The sequence below is a fragment of the Pipra filicauda genome, unplaced genomic scaffold (assembly GCF_003945595.2).
Source record: "Pipra filicauda isolate LSUMZ 115617 unplaced genomic scaffold, ASM394559v2 scaffold192_size1418226_pilon, whole genome shotgun sequence".
Taxonomy (NCBI): domain Eukaryota; kingdom Metazoa; phylum Chordata; class Aves; order Passeriformes; family Pipridae; genus Pipra; species Pipra filicauda.
In genome coordinates, this window is record NW_024104301.1 from 166,212 (window position 1) to 181,516 (window position 15,305).

Consider the following 15,305-nt stretch of genomic DNA (forward strand, 5'->3'; position numbering starts at 1 on the left):
GTCACGGCGCGGTGACGTCACGCGGCGAGCGGCGCGGCGGAGGCGGAAGCGGCGGCGGCGCCGGTGCCGGGCCCATGAGCGTGTCCCTGGTGGTGATCCGCCTGGAGCTGGCCGGGGCCTCCCCGCTGCCCAAGGCCTTCGCCTACAGCGCGGCCGGTGCGTGCCCGCGGCCCCCGGGGCGCCGCCGCTACCGGGCTTCGCGCCACCGGCCCAGCCCAACGCCTGGTTTGTCCCCGCAGGTCCAGACATGGCAGCGGAGAGCACCGGCGCGGCCCCCGCCGCCGTGCCCGCCTGCCTGCAGGGGAAGGGCCCCGGGGAGCGCGCGGCCATCCTGCACCAACACCTGGGGCGGCGGGAGATGACCGACGTGATCATCGAGACCATCCGGCCCCGCGCAGGTACCGAGGGGCGCGGGCTGGGGCTGTCCCCGGGCTGTCCCGGGGCTGTCCCCGCTGCTGACACCGGCCAGGGGGTGTTGAGAGGGCTGCGGGGTTTGCGGGTCTGGAGCCGGCCCGGCAGTTTGGAAAACAAACAGAGGAGTTCAAGAATGTGCGTTGGGTGCGGGGGCAGAGCTGGTTGTTCCAGGCAAACACTTCCCACTGAGCTCATCCCGATCCACAACTTCCTCAGGAGGGGCAGCTCCCATCTCTGCTCGGTGTGAGCAGGAACAGGACCCAGGGAAGGGCTGGAGCTGTGTCAGGGGAGGTTTAGGTTGGATCTCAGGAAAAGGTTCTTCCCCCAGAGGGTGGTTGGCACTGAACAGGCTCCCCAGGGCAGTGGGCACAGCCCCAAGGCTGCCAGAGCTCCAGGAGTGTTTGGACAACGCTCTGAGGGACAGGGTGGGATTGTTGGGGTGTCCTGGGCAGAACCAGAAGTTGGACTGGATGATCCCTGTGGGTCCCCTCCAGCTCAGGATATTCCCTGATTCACTCCACAGAGGTTTAATTTCTTTCAGGCTGTGCCACAGCTGGCCTGTGTTTCACTCCCCAGCATCACTGGTCCGTAGCTATGAGACCATTTGCTCTGTAAATGTTTAATTTCCCTGGCAGGGAGGGATTTAAGGATGGAAACACCAAGTCTGACACACATCCAGGGTGCACAGCAGGAGCTCCCACTCCTCCCCTGCTCAGCAAACCTGCCCCAGTTGCTTTGTGCTCATACTGGTGTCTGTTGGGATGTCAGTGGGCATAGGACAAACCTCCTCCAGTTCAGTTCTGGGGCTCCCATGAGGTGTTTGTAGCTCTGCAATGTCCTGGGGGGCAGCAGGGATGAGGGGAATCTCGTCCTGCTGCTCCCCAGGGCTGTGATTTGTGTGAACACAGACTGTGCTCAGGGCACAGCAGCACCTCAGTAACCAGGAAACTCTTGGTTTGTGAAAGATGAAGCAAAAGCTGCCGTGGAAGGAAGGAAATCCTCAGAGGCTGCATTTGCTGAGGACAAAACCAAACAGGAGGATCAGAGCAAGGAGCGTGAGGCTGCTCCAGACTCCCCCTCCAAGCAGCTCCCTGACCAGATCTCCTTCTTCAGCGGGAACCCTTCGGTGGAAATCGTCCATGGAATTATGCACCTGTACAAAACAAAGTAAGGATGGATTCCTGGGAAGGGTGAGTCTGTCACCCCGAGGCTGTGGCTCCTGACAGGGATAAACAGGAAGGGTGACTCCTCCTGGGAGGGCACAGGGTGACTGAGGTTAATGGTGGAGCTTGGTGGACCTGTCAGAGCTGTGGGTGACATTGGGGGTGTTGAGAGCCTGTGCTGGGGACTGTAAGAGCATAAGACAAGCACAGATTCCAAAAAAAATGGCATTTGAAAGCAGCTTCCTGAGGGATCCCACAATTTAATCATGATCTCTGGGGCCTTGGTGACAGGCCTGAGGAGCTGCCTGAGGAGCAGGAGGTTTCATCCTGTACTTCAGGGGTTACAATTCCACACCATTCCCCTGTAATTGTGTGAGAACTCCCATTATAGGTCTTCCTGAAAGCCACCAGGAGCCCCCAAATGGGCACTGGAAATAGTAACAAACATTGCTCACTTGTTCTAGGAACAGTGATCCCAGCATCTTGGGCTGGGCAACTTCAGCTGCTTTTATAGAGAAACAGAAGTCCAATCATTCCTGGCAATCCCATTGCTGTTGGAGCTGCCCAGTTTAATCCTTGGCTGAAGGATGGCTGTGCCTGTTTCACGTGGGGGCACTGAGTGCTCACCACAACCCCTCTCAACATTTACAAAAGAGAGTTAAGGTTGATAACAGCTCCTGTAGTGACTGCAGCAGTTGGAATGGTGTGTCCAGCTGTGTGTCCAGCTGTGCCCTGCCCCCCCTGAGGTGCCCCTGTTGTGTCCCCAGCAAGATGACCTCCCTGAAGGAGGATGTGCAGCGCAGTGCCATGCTCTGCATCCTCACCGTCCCGGCCACCATGACCAGCCACGACCTCATGAAGTTTGTGGCCTCCTTCTACGAGGTGATTGAGCACATGAAAATCATCAGAGACTCCACCCCAAACCAGTACATGGTGCTGATCAAGTTCAGCTCACAGGTAAGAGCTGGGAGCCCCTTGGCTGGGGAGGTGGCTGTGCTGTCACTGCAGTTGCTGTTCAGGGGGGTTGTGTGGCTTCACTGGCCAGATGTCAGCCAGGATTGCACTCACCCCTGGGGAAACAGCCCTGTCCCCCTTCCCTGAGAATTCCTGGGGCTGCTGAGGTCAGTCCCACACCTGGAGGAGAGTACCTGCCCTGTTCTAGCTGTGATTTTTCTTGGTTTAGTTCTTGCTTTGTCTTTGCAGGATATTTTATAAAAAACAGTCCAGACACAGAGTTCTCTGCTATCTCACAACTTATTCAGAGTGCTGTGTTGTGCTGTGCCGAACAGAAAGGACCCAGCCACTGGGGCTCCCTGTGTTTTAGCAAAGACCTTTCCTGCTTTTCTGAGGAGCTGGGTGGTCTCACAGCTACTGCTAGTGTGGAGAGGACAGTCACCCCCAGACTGAGAGCCCCAGGGGTGCTTTGATACCCAGATAACACTGTTTGCTGCTTACAGGTCTCCTGGGAACTGAATCCTGGCTTTAAATTCCCCCCTCCAGTTCCTGTGTGGACCCTTCCACTTGTACATTCTCTTCTACCAAATGCTAATTTCATATTTTGGGGTTCAGGGAGAGGTTTCCCCCATCTGTGGATGCTTCCTGACATGCTTCCCATGCCCCTTGTGCACACGGAATATTTGTGTGAGTTTTGTGCTGATTGAAGTAGTTACAAAGTTTATTTTTGTCTCTTGCTCTACCAAATTACACAGGCAAATATCTAATGCTGTAAATCCCTAAACTTGTGCTCAATTCACCCTAAAATTCCTGTTTCTGAGGAAATTCCTTGGAGCTCTGTTGACCCCTAATGGCCGTGCCTGCAGGTGACAAAACGAATCTCCAGGGCATTGATGCTGCTGGCTGGAATGACCGGGAATTTGGGAATGTGGCATTCAGCTCATTGCCTCCAATCTTGTGTTGAGAAAGGGTTTGGGGAGTTACTGAGTGAAAAGGGATGATGGATTTGATGGAGTTTGGTTTGGTTCTGCCTCTTTTGCCTGGATTGTGGGTGGTGAAATGGACTCTTTCCCACAGTTAAACTGTTGCTCCTTTTCCTGTCATCACTGTCCCGCACCGTGTCCCTCTTAAATTTTTGCAGAGACCAAATCTGCTTTACAAATGCCCTGAAATTGCTGACAAGGGGCAAAACAGATGCTGAAGGGAAATCCCTCATTCCTGCTGAATGATCCAATATCAGCATAGCTGTCACTGCCCTGGACTTCATTTTGTGTCTTCCAGTGATGATGCCAAAATGCAATGCCTGGAGCTGAAATCCCTCCCCCGCTGTTACAGGGCTGGGGGAGGGGAGAAAGGAGGATACAGGAGGTTCCTCCTCCTCTTCCTGGGTTGTGTGAGCTGTGAGTTTTCCCTTTTTAACTGGTTTCCCCTGCTCTGTGCCCAGGCTGATGCCGACAGCTTCTACATGGCCTGCAACGGCCGCCAGTTCAACTCCATCGAGGAGGATGTTTGCCAGCTGGTGTACGTGGAAAGGGCTGAAGTCTTCAAATCAGAAGATGTAAGTTTGGTCTGTTTTTTTCCCTGCACTTCAGATGATTTTAAGAGGGTGATTTGGACTGGGCAGAACACTGCAAGAACAGCTCAACTGCATCAACCCAAACCCTGCTTCCCGTTCCAGTGTCCTTGGGACAGTTTTTGTGGTGACTCTGTGGGTTTTATGCCTTGTCTCTGACCTCAACCTGCCTTGTGTTTTCATTTAGTGAACCCCCAGAGCACAATGGGGCTGGTGGCACATGCAGCACCTTCACTGAGCCCATGCTGTGCAGAGGAACCCGGCTGTGGGCTATTGAATGTTGGGGATCACTTTATTTCAAATAAATTTTCACCCACTGTGTGTCGTGTTTCTGATCCCTGGTGCCAGCAAGAGAGAAGTTGGGCTTAGTTGCTGATGCTTGGCAGGTGCTGAGCAGTCTGTTGTTGCCTTGCAGGGGGCCAGCCTGCCCGTGATGGACCTCACAGAGCTGCCCAAGTGCACCGTGTGCCTGGAGAGGATGGACGAGTCCGTGAACGGGATCCTGACCACGCTGTGCAACCACAGCTTCCACAGCCAGTGTCTGCAGCGCTGGGAGGACACCACGTAAGGGGCTTTGCTTCGTTCCCACACCCAAACTCTGCTCTGAGTGTGGTGGGTTTGTGCTGACAAGGCACTGCTCATCATTGGGGGCAGGAATTACTGCAAGGCCTGATGCTCTTGTTTTCCCATTAAGAGACTCCCAGAGAGGAATCTCCTTGCCAAAAGTAATTGAACAATGATTCCCAGGGGCCTCACTGCTGAGGCAGGGAGGGAGTTGTAGAGTAATGCTGATTATTTCAAAATACAGGCTAAAAGTGCTGGGGTAAACAGCACTGAGTGCACACACAGCCCTCTTCACTCAGCCTTGTCAGTTCAGTTATCCCTAAAAAAGATGGATCTGCCCACCTGCCTGGAGGTGAGGGGCCCTTTGGGCAGCCCTGCAGGCTTCTCTCCTGCCTGGATGCTGGGAGGGGAGGAGGAGGAGCTGGGCGAGAGCAGGTGTGCAGGGGGACAGGACTGGGAAGGGGGAGGCAGGGAAGGAAGGAATGATGACAAGGTCACTCAGTAAATCAGGCAGGGGAGGCTCCACACAGGCTGTTGTTCCAGGTGAGTGCGAGATGAGGGATGGGGGGCCTGCCCTGCATGTGGAGACCCTCCATGGCACTGGGCAGTGCTGGGGGTCAGACCTGAGTCTGTCCTTAAAGCAGCTCCTCTTGCTGCCTTAACCCTTCCCTGTTCGTGCTCCCACCAGCCCTCCCATCCCAGGGGAGGGGATTTCAGCATTCCTGGAGCCCCCAACTGGCACCCAGTCAGCTGCTCTGGGTTGGACATGTTATGCATTCCTCTGGACACTGTTTGCTGCACATCAGGCAGTCACAGCTACTGCAGCAAGAGGCTGCACATCTTCCCTGTACCTGCTCTGTCCCTGGGACCCTGATGCTGGATTCTCTGATGGAGTGTGAGGAAGATTTTAGCTCTCTGTCCATCACTCGTGAGCCAAAGCACCAGAACCCCAGTGTCATTGATCAGATGTGTAGCTGTGCAAGTTGATGGGCTGCTTTGCTCATAAATCAAAACCAGTTTAAATTTGAAGCAATGGAGCTTAGCCAGTGCAGGGGCAAGATCCAAAATAGCACTTAAACATGTAATGTACAATTTAAGCAGAACTTACGCTCCCCATCTCAAAGAACCATAAAGGAAAATCCCTGTCCTTGCTCAGGCGCCACAGAGGCTGTAAATGCCTGAATTTGTACAGAAAGCTGACTGCAATCCAGTTGTCTCCTCCCTGGAATAGTTCTGTGGCTTATCCAGCAGCTAATGAAAAATACATAAACAGTCCTGGCAGCAGATGTAGCCTCAGCTGCCCCGAGCTGAGCTGAGCTGCTGGTGCTCTGGGTCTGGACAGGCTCCTTCTGCTCTTGGGTGTTCTGGCAGCACTGAGGTACTTCCAAAAGGGATGAGAGACCTCTTGAATCTTTGGTGGATCCAAAAGGAATGCCTGCTGCTGATACCTTTAGGGTACAGTCATGGGGTGTTCTGCCTGGGAAGGCTAAGACCAAAACCCTTGGGTTGGGATGGAACTGAGGCATCTCCTCAGGGTTGTTTAAGCACAAAGGTGTGTTTGCAGTGTCGCTTGGCTGTTCTCAGCAGTGTGTAGCTACAACACCCTTCCTCAGCAGTGTGTAGCTACAACATGCTCGTGTTTGCAGATGTTCTTTATGGTTGGACTGCAGCTAAGCCAGATCCAGCTGAACCTGTGAAATGGCTTTGGGAGAACTGTTCTTTGTGCTTCTGTCACTCAGCAGCCTAATAGCAGTGACCTTGTGTGGAATGGAGGTCAATTTGAGTGGGTAAATGTGAACTGAGAGATGGAGGATACAGGGAGCATCTCGCTGCACCAGGCATTCCCTGGAGCTCTCTGGCTCTGTTTAATTACTGGAAGATGAGGATGGAGCAAACTGTGTCTCATCACAGTGCTTTATTGCCCCCCAGGTGCCCTGTCTGCAGGTACTGCCAGACACCAGAGCCCGTGGAAGAGAACAAGTGCTTTGAGTGTGGAGTTCAAGAAGTAAGTAGGTGGGTGGATGATGAGTGAGATCTAGACTAGATCTGACTGCACAGCTGCTTGGGCTGCTTTGGGGGGTAATTCTGTGGCTAATTTTACCAGTCAGGGGGGTATCAGCTTTCCTTTTGAGTTGGAATCGGTGCTAGGAAGGGATGTTACCTCACAGGTTTCCTGTTTGGACAAATCATTTTGATTCTTAGAAAGATCAGCACATCAACTGATCAGAGTGTGTGTGATGGGTGTGACAGCAGGGAGCTAAAGTGACCCTGAGCATGGTGAGCCCTTCTGGTCTGTGCCTTCAGAGCTTGCCTTGCTGAGCCTGCTGAGGTGCCTCGTTCCTTAGTCAAGGCCACTCTTCCATCCAGGTGGTGATTTACCAACGTGCCCAGCACCTGCAGGGTGGCCCATTGGAATGCCTTGGATTTTGGGCTGGGAATGGGTAGTTTCCCCCTCAGCCTTTGTATTTTCAGACTCTCACAACAGGGATGGGTGAAGCTTCATTTTCTTGTAGAGATTTATTGCTACTCCCATGAAAAAAATCTTGTCTCCAGTGAGCAAGGACCCTCTTCTCTTTGGCCTTCCAGAGGAGCAGGAAAGGGAAAGCAAACCCTGCTGGTTCCCTGAGGAAGGGACTGCACAGCACCAGCAGGGCAGCGGGGTGGGATCACACTTTCCCAAGGTGCCCCAGGTGACAGTGCTGTACCCACAGAGCTTTCCCTGTGTTGGCAGAACCTGTGGATCTGTCTGATCTGTGGGCACATCGGCTGCGGGCGCTACGTGAGCCGACACGCCTACAAGCACTTCGAGGAGACCCAGCACACCTACGCCATGCAGCTCACCAACCACAGGGTCTGGGACTACGCTGGAGGTGAGAGCTCCCCGTCCCTCCTGCAGGGTCACCTGGCTTGGGAACAGCTCTTGGAACCCCTTAGGAAGAGGAGTTGAGGCAGAGTTTGCCTGGAGATGAAGGAGTTTGTGTCTGCACTAATCCCTGTCTTTTGGAAGCATCCATCTCTGCTCTTATAGCAGCTTTAGTGGGTCTGGAGCAGATGGAGGAGGGAGAACATGACTGGAATGTATTTGTCACTCCCTTTCCATCCGTTTTCCCCGAGGTGTGGGAATGGGCTGTGGGAATAAATACCCTGTGAGGTGTCTGGGAGAAGTCTGCTAAAGAACCTGCCATGTGAGGTTGGCTCTGTGCCTCCCCGAGGTGCTGGTGCAGAGCCTGGGGGGTTAATTGTTCTGCAGGACTGGGGGCAGCCTGGGTGCCCCTCAGCTCCAAGTGCTTGGATTTTCTCTCCTCAGACAACTACGTCCATCGGCTGGTGGCCAGTAAAACTGACGGGAAGATCGTTCAGTACGAGTGTGAGGGGGACATGTGCCAGGAGGAGAAAATTGATGCCTTACAATTAGAGGTAAATATTTTGACGTGTTGGCCTCTGTGTGGGGAAGTGTTTCAAACCCTGACATGACCGCGGTTCAATCCCATCAGCTTACGCAGCAGACCTGCTCCCTGCCTGTAGGGAATCATCTCCAGCCAGGAGCAGGAATGGCTTTACTGCTTTTTTTTCTTCCTTTTTATTTATTTTTTTTTTTTAAAACCTTCCCTGGCTCTGCAGAGCCGATGCAGCGCCGTGTGAGCTGCAGTGTTGTCCTGTGGTCACTGGATTGAAGATGAGCTGGTTGTGCTGCTGCAAACACTCAGGTCACTGGAGGGAGAAATGGGTCTGAGTCACCCTCCAGACCGTTCCCAGTGGATCCGTGACCAGGGTTCAGAGCCAGGATCTGTCAGTAAGAGCAGCTTAGCTCCTAAACTGAGCCAGGCTGTAGGAATCCTTGGCCAGCAAAGCTGACAGGCTTGTCTGACACCAGCCATGTTCTGTTCCCTCCTCTCGAACAGATAATGATTTATTTATTTTCAGTACCTGTTGCCCAGCTTCTCTCCTAACTAAAGGAGAAATCCCTGCTTCACTGAGCAGACGCTGCAGCACCATTTCAGCCGCATTAGACACGAGGGGATGTGAGGAGGAACAGCCCACAGGGACCAGACTTGAGCAGCTCATTGCTCAGATAAATATTTGGTTGCTTTTCCGTGAATTTTCTGACTAACACTCAGATGCTAAAACAGCTAATTTTAACCCTTTCTTCTGGGAGGTTGTTGCTTAAAGCATGTAAGATCTCTCTGTCCTATGAGATCTAAATATTTAAGAGAGAATGAATTTGGCAGTGTATGTTGGCACTCAGAAATTACTGAGAGTGATCAAGGCTTTGTGTGTGTTTAATTCTGCAGTGAATGGCTAATTTGGTGCTTATTAGCCTGATGATAAGAAATGATCAGGTTTTCCAGGCTTCTCATAACTCACTTGCAGAACCAGCAGGGAAGAGATGGGATGGAAGGCATCTATCCTCATTCAGATGCCAAATGACATTGGAATGGGCCATCCATTTAGAGAACTGTGAATAGTTACACAGAGCTGGGGGTGCTTTCCCAGAGACCTTCTTACAGGGAAGCTGGGCATGTGCATTGACCCTTCTGCCTTGGATTCGGGGCTGTGAATGGGAACTCTGCCCCTCAGACTCTCATGACAGGGATGAGTGAAGCTTCATTTTCTTGTAGAGATTGCTGCTCCCACGAAAACAAGCTGTCTCCTCTTTCAAAAGTTCTTGTTGGGTTCAGCTCAGCAGAACTTTCACTTGATCCTTGTGCTCTGAAGGCTTTCCTTGATTTCAAAAACCAAGTGATTTGATTGCAAAATCAAACTGGTGAAACATGTCAGATGGAGGTGCAGTTGGGATGTGTGTCCAGAACCTTCTCTCTGCTCAGTTTCATCTGATTAAATTGATTTGGATTTTGGAGCCCTCTGGGCTCCCTGATCAGCACAGCCCCCCTGACCGCTCCGTGTCTGTCCTGTGTTTGTAGTATTCCTATTTGCTGACGAGCCAGCTGGAATCCCAGCGGATCTATTGGGAAAACAAGATTGTCCGGATAGAGAAGGACACGGCTGAAGAGGTGAGCTCTGCCCTGGGCAAGTGTGCAGGGCCCTGGACACTGGGAAATGGGAGAGAGAAGGAGCTGGTGGGTCCGTGGTGTGTGACGTGGCCTCGTGCAGCCTGTTCCGCTCCCAGCTGGGAAAATTGGCTCCGGGATGTATCTGTCCCTTCTCTGGCTGCTCACATCCAGCAATTTGCTGCTCAGTGGTGCAGAAGCAGGTAGATTGCACTGAGATTGAAGGGTGATTTAAATGTGCTGCTGGGGAAACTGCAGCAGAGGGGAGGGCAGCCCGTGGTGCTGCAGGATCCCGGGCTGCCGGTGCCATCCGTCTCCCTGACACGGCTCTCCGGGGAAGGTTGGTGTAGCAGAGACAATATGACTTTAATTTGCTCGGCTGCAGGAGGTGGGAGCTGTCTCTCTGCTCCAAATGCATATTGATTTGCCCTTTCTTTTTGATCCCCTCTCTCTCCTCCTCACCCTTTGGGAAAAGTTCAGTCTCCTCCTATAAAGCATCCTGGAGGCAGGACTGCTTCAAAATGTCACCGGCAAAAATCCAGGGAGGATATTTTACTGCTTTTTCACTCTACATAGATCCTTTGAAGTAGGTTTAAAGTGATTCAGGATTTAGAACTGAGTCCTTAACTTAACTTTCCACACGACTTCTAATTAACCATTTAGTACCTGCAGTGAAATAAACATAGAAATTGTGACCATTGAAATAGTGGTCACTGACCTTGTCCTAAAGAACAGTCCCAGGAATCTCAAGGAGAACCTTATAGGAGGAAAATATATATCAAAAATAATCTTGCACAGGACCAAGAAACATGATCCACAAAGAAATTCAAAGTGAAATGACTGTGATCCATTCCCCAAATGTGGTTTCACATTTAAAGATCCCAACAATGTTATTCATGGCACTTGCTCCATGTAAGTCTTGTCTGGATTGGTGCCACCATGCAGTGTTTTCCATTATCAGTGCTCAGGCTACTTCCCCAAATTACCCATCAGCTGCACAAACATTCCCTGATTAGGGCTGGAAGGCTTAAAACCTGCTCTGCATCTACTGTGGCACCAGTGACAGCACCATGTGTGCTGACACTGAGATGTGTCCACATTGCTCCTTCAGGAAAGCATTTTTCCTTTAAATTCCTGCCTCCACTACACCAGAGCGTGCTGTAGACACTGATATGGGGGAATCAAGCACTCCTGACTCTAAATCCCCTGTAACTCTCATGTTGGAGGTTTGACACGCTCAGTGCTGCACCTGGAGAAGGAGATCTTGGCTTTCTCCCACAGCAGCGCCTGGAGTGGGGCAGCAGAGGAAGAGGAAGCCGAGGAAGGAGTGTTTGTGTTTGTGTTTTGCATGACTAAGATATTGGTGTCAGTGGGTCACTGCCTTATGACAGCACTGCTGAGTCAGTGCTGAGCAGGGGAGCCTGTTCATCTTCACACTTTGACCACACTTCCTTGAGGTTTGGTTTAAAATGAGCAAAAACCCAGCCTTGTAACACCTTAAGGTGGAAATGTGAGTTTGCCACTGGAGCCAGAAACAGGAGCGAATGGCTGAAGGAATGACTGCTGCAGGCAGGGAGAAGTTAAGGATCTGCTGCAGCTTTTGTGTGATCCTGGCACAGCTCTCAGCCCGAGTTGCTGCTCTGTGTGAGCAGCTTCCACGGCAACGTGGCTCCTTGTCTGTGCTACGAGTGTGACACGGGGGTCTCCAGCAGAACAAAGCCGGGACTCAGAGCTTCCCTTACCTGGGGAGAGGAACGGGCCGAAGTCTGGAAACCACTCCAGAAAACTGAGTGTCCTGACGAAAGTGCAGCGGACTTTGAGCTGGTTGAAATGCCTGTGTTTGTTTTTACAGATTAACAACATGAAGACCAAATTTAAAGAGACCATTGAGAAGTGTGACAGTCTGGAACAGCGGCTCAATGACTTGCTCAAAGAAAAGCAGTCTGTGGAGAGGAAGTGGGTACCGCTGCCAGGTTCAGTTCCGTGCAGCCATTAAAGTGCTGCACACTGACATCCAAAAAGGAATCCTGCTATTCCTGGGCAATTCTGAGCTGTTTAAGCTGGAATACTGAGAACGTGGCTTGCTTTAAAAAAAGCACTCATTTCTGTAGGTGTTCCCAAAGGGGAAGTGCCTCTTTGGTGAGCAGCTTTGGGGTTCTCAGCTCCTTTTACACACTCTGCATATTTAGCACTCGGGGATCTTTCCTCTCCCTGCTCCAGGGATCATTCCTCCCCCTGCTCTGAGGTAGGTGCCAGCCTGTCCTGCCACTGGCAGATGCATCCAAAGGGATGAGAGGCAGCTCAGCAGAGGCACCACCCAGCACAGAGGAAAATGGAGATCTTGGGAATTGCCCAGGGGAAAGATGTTAAGCACAGGGACTGGGATCCATGTGCTCCAGCAGACTGGGTGGGACTGTGTGCCCTGTTCCTCCCAACCTGTCCAGCAGCCCTGGCTGGAGCAGGGAGCCCAGGCCAGGGAGGTGGGTCAGTGCAGCTCACCTTGCTGGGTGGGAAGGGGTTGCTGTATGATGCCAGCTAACTTCCAGGGTAAAAGCAGTGAGTTGTTGGGAGCAGGAAGTCTGTGAATCACGAGGCTACTGATATCCCTTTGGGAGCATCTTGCTTCCAAGTGAAGTGGCATCTTCAGGGTCTTGGAGTGTGGAGGAGCCAGTGTCTGGGGGTCCCTGACTGCCCTCAGCTCTCTCAGGGTCCTGTGTAATCTCTGTGCCCTTTCTGGGACCTGTTCCAAAAGCTGCAGGTGTGTGCTCAAGGTTAGTCCCATCTCTCAAACATCTCAGTGTTGGCATTTGTCATGAGGTGGAATTGCCTGACTCCCAAGAGAAGGGATAACTCCTGAGTTATGCAGTTAAGGAAGGAATTCTGCCTCACAGCATCCTGTTCCATGTACAGGTAACACACTGGTGCTGCACAGAAAATCCTGGGGGCATGTCAGGGTCTTGCATTGCCTCCCCTTGCCCATCTTTGCCAGAAAACCAAATTGCAGGTGGTCTCAGGGCGGCTGGGGGCAGTTGCCCATACAAAGGCTGCAGTGGGGTTTGGGCTGGGAGTGCTGCTGTCCTGACTTGTGCTTCTCCCTGCAAGGTGTTCCCAGCTGAACAACAAAGTGGCAAAGCTCTCCAACGAGCTGAAGGAGGAGCAGGAGCTGAACAAGTGCTTGAGAGCAAACCAGGCCTTGCTGCAGAACAAACTGAAGGAGGAGGAGAGAGTGTTAAAGGAGACCTGTGAGCAGAAGGACCTGCAGATCTCTGAGATCCAGGAGCAGCTGCGGGATGTCATGTTCTACCTGGAGACACAACAGAAGATCAACCACCTCCCGGCCGAGACCCGGCAGGAGATCCAGGAGGGACAGATCAACATCGCAGTGGCATCTTCTGCCAGCTCCTCCACGGCAGGCACAGGCAAACCTTCCTCCAGGAGAGGCCGTGGCAAGAGGGGGAAATGAGCCTGGGAATGCTCTGCTCCCGCCCTGGAACTGGCCGTGCCGGCGCAGGCCTGGCTCACCTCGGGACTCCGGCTGGGAACGCCCAGCCCACTAAAGCTCAGCTAGAAATTGTCTTCAGAGCTGCTCATAAAACTGGCTGCCAGTCAGTGGAGGTGTCTGTGGTATTTAAAAGCATTTCACTGCACTATTTAGCTGTTTTTAGGCAGATCTTGATGACCATTTTGCCTTCCTACCTTTTCAGAGCCCCTCCTGTCATGCATTTGACTTCCTTGGAGAAGGTTTTGGGGTGGAGGGTGTGTCCATGTCAAACATCCCATTCCCTGCAGGGATGCTGTAGAGTAGGCTCAGCCCAGTGTGTAAGGCTTCTCCAGTTCTTCTCCTGGATTAAAAGTATTCTCAATTAAGAAATTATTTAACAAACAGTGTAAATTAGACTATATACATCTCCTTTTTGTATGTGCAGTCCTGGCACTGCAGAACTGCTAGTGCAGGAGTAGAACTGTAGTTTGGAAATAAAAAGGAGTGAGGTGTGGAAAATAAACCATCTTAGTGGTGTAAGAAACCAGGTGAGTCCTAAAGGCTCGTGATCTGGGAAATTAAATGCTTTAAGGGACTCTGCTATGTTCTCTTTCTTCATTTTACAGGTGGCCTTTGAGAGGCCAGTGCTTGCTGTGCTGCCTTTGGGGCAGAAAGGGTGGAAGTTTTGTGTTCTGGACGCTGTTTAATATTATTTTATAAGTATTTCTACAAATTAAATAGAGTCATCTGTGAAGATGGGAACATGCTCCCAGCATTCCAGTCCTCCTGGAGCAGGGGGTGTGTCCCCTCACTGAGCTGCACTGGGGATGCTGGTACGAGCTCCAGAGCTGTTACCCTCAAAACCAGGTGAGGAGAGGGATGAGCTCAGCCTTTTACAGACTCTCTTCCCACATTCCTGTAGCTGCCAGGCCGGGTCTGTGGGAGAGCTGGATGTGCTGCCCACCTCTGGACCCTTGCTGTGAGCTGCAGCTGCTGTTCCCAGTTCCTCTGATCCTGCTCCAAAACGTGGCACTGTCCAAAATCTCAGCTGGCAGAACTCCCATGTCACTTGCCCCGAAGGTAGGCAGGTCCTGTAAGGGGAATTTGTGGACAAACCTCTTTTGCTTTGGTTTTTTGTTGGTTTTCACTTAGATTCTCAGATTGGATGCTCTGGGGTGGGCAGTTTTCCCCTGGCTGGAGAAGTGACTGTCCTGGTGGTTGTTGTGCTCAGAATGGGAGCGTTCAAAGGCTGATCTGTTGTTAGAGATGGCAGGGGAGTCCCACAGTTGTCTTTCCAGCCCATAGGATGATCCCTGTCTGTTGGAACAATCATGATCTTAGTCTGGGACACTGGCTGGCTGACCAGCTCCAGCCTAGACCCATGAAACAGCCAGTCCTTTATTGCTGGAGGTGGTTCCTTTTTTGGCCAGTTGAAAGGGATGAGTTACAATCAGTGGAATGACTTGGGAAAGGCGGGTCATTACAGTCCACTCCCTGACTGGATGGACTGGAAGAGTGGACCGTCACTGGAAATTTGGGGCACGTGTTAGTGCAGTCATGGCATCCACTGCTTGGGTCTGGAGATCTGCCCCAACCACCTGGAATTTGGACCTTTTCTAACTTTGTAGCATGAATGTACACTCACTTTTCCGTGTGTGGATTGTACAACCAGGCCTCTGCCTTCTGTAAATGACTCTAAGGACCGAGAGATGTACAGCACGGCTTGCTCTCCTAGAGAAACTATTTTATTTAAGATATATTTTTACACCATTAAGATCCTCTGACCTTTTGCTGAAGGCTTGCTTTGTGTAGAACACTAAGATGCTGTACTGTATCTTGGAATTCCTTTTCAAAAAACGTGATGGAAAATTAAACCAGTGTGCAGTTCTTTGTGTGTGTTTGACTGGAAGGGGAGGGAGGAGAAGGCAGGGAGGACAACAAAACATGCAACTTGTTATTTTTGAAGTCTTCTGGTTTTTAACTCGAAGGCAAAGCTGTCCAAACGAGCTCTGTGTCATCTTTGGGCTGGGGAAGTTGGGCTCAGCTGAGCTGATCTGAGCAGATAAGGCAGGGCAATTATCCCTGGGCAGCTCATGCAGAAAAAGCAAGAATTGTTGAATACTTTGTGTTAAACCAAATTACACTCA

General features: G+C 51.7%; 1 protein-coding gene across 1 annotated transcript; it reads left to right on the forward strand.

Moving 5' to 3' along the window:
- The first annotated feature begins 42 nt into the window (after positions 1 to 42).
- LOC113984680 (BRCA1 associated protein) lies at positions 43 to 15,046 on the forward strand. The gene is made up of 12 exons (XM_027714889.2): positions 43 to 156; positions 240 to 398; positions 1,380 to 1,581; positions 2,345 to 2,534; positions 3,976 to 4,089; positions 4,520 to 4,668; positions 6,598 to 6,673; positions 7,400 to 7,538; positions 7,976 to 8,085; positions 9,591 to 9,680; positions 11,530 to 11,633; positions 12,780 to 15,046. Exons 1-12 carry the CDS (start codon positions 75 to 77, stop codon positions 13,138 to 13,140), a joined length of 1,776 nt encoding a protein of 591 aa, XP_027570690.1. The 5' UTR covers positions 43 to 74; the 3' UTR covers positions 13,141 to 15,046.
- Positions 15,047 to 15,305: the final 259 nt, after the last annotated feature.

Excerpts from the sequence above, each read along its gene's own strand:
- LOC113984680 (XM_027714889.2), top strand. The coding sequence starts at position 75 with ATGAGCGTGTCCCTGGTGGTGATCCGCCTGGAGCTGGCCGGGGCCTCC. Across the intron at positions 4,669-6,597 it reads CAGCGCTGGGAGGACACCAC|GTGCCCTGTCTGCAGGTACT; the intron begins GTAAGGGGCTTT and ends ATTGCCCCCCAG. Across the intron at positions 11,634-12,779 it reads AAGCAGTCTGTGGAGAGGAA|GTGTTCCCAGCTGAACAACA; the intron begins GTGGGTACCGCT and ends TCTCCCTGCAAG.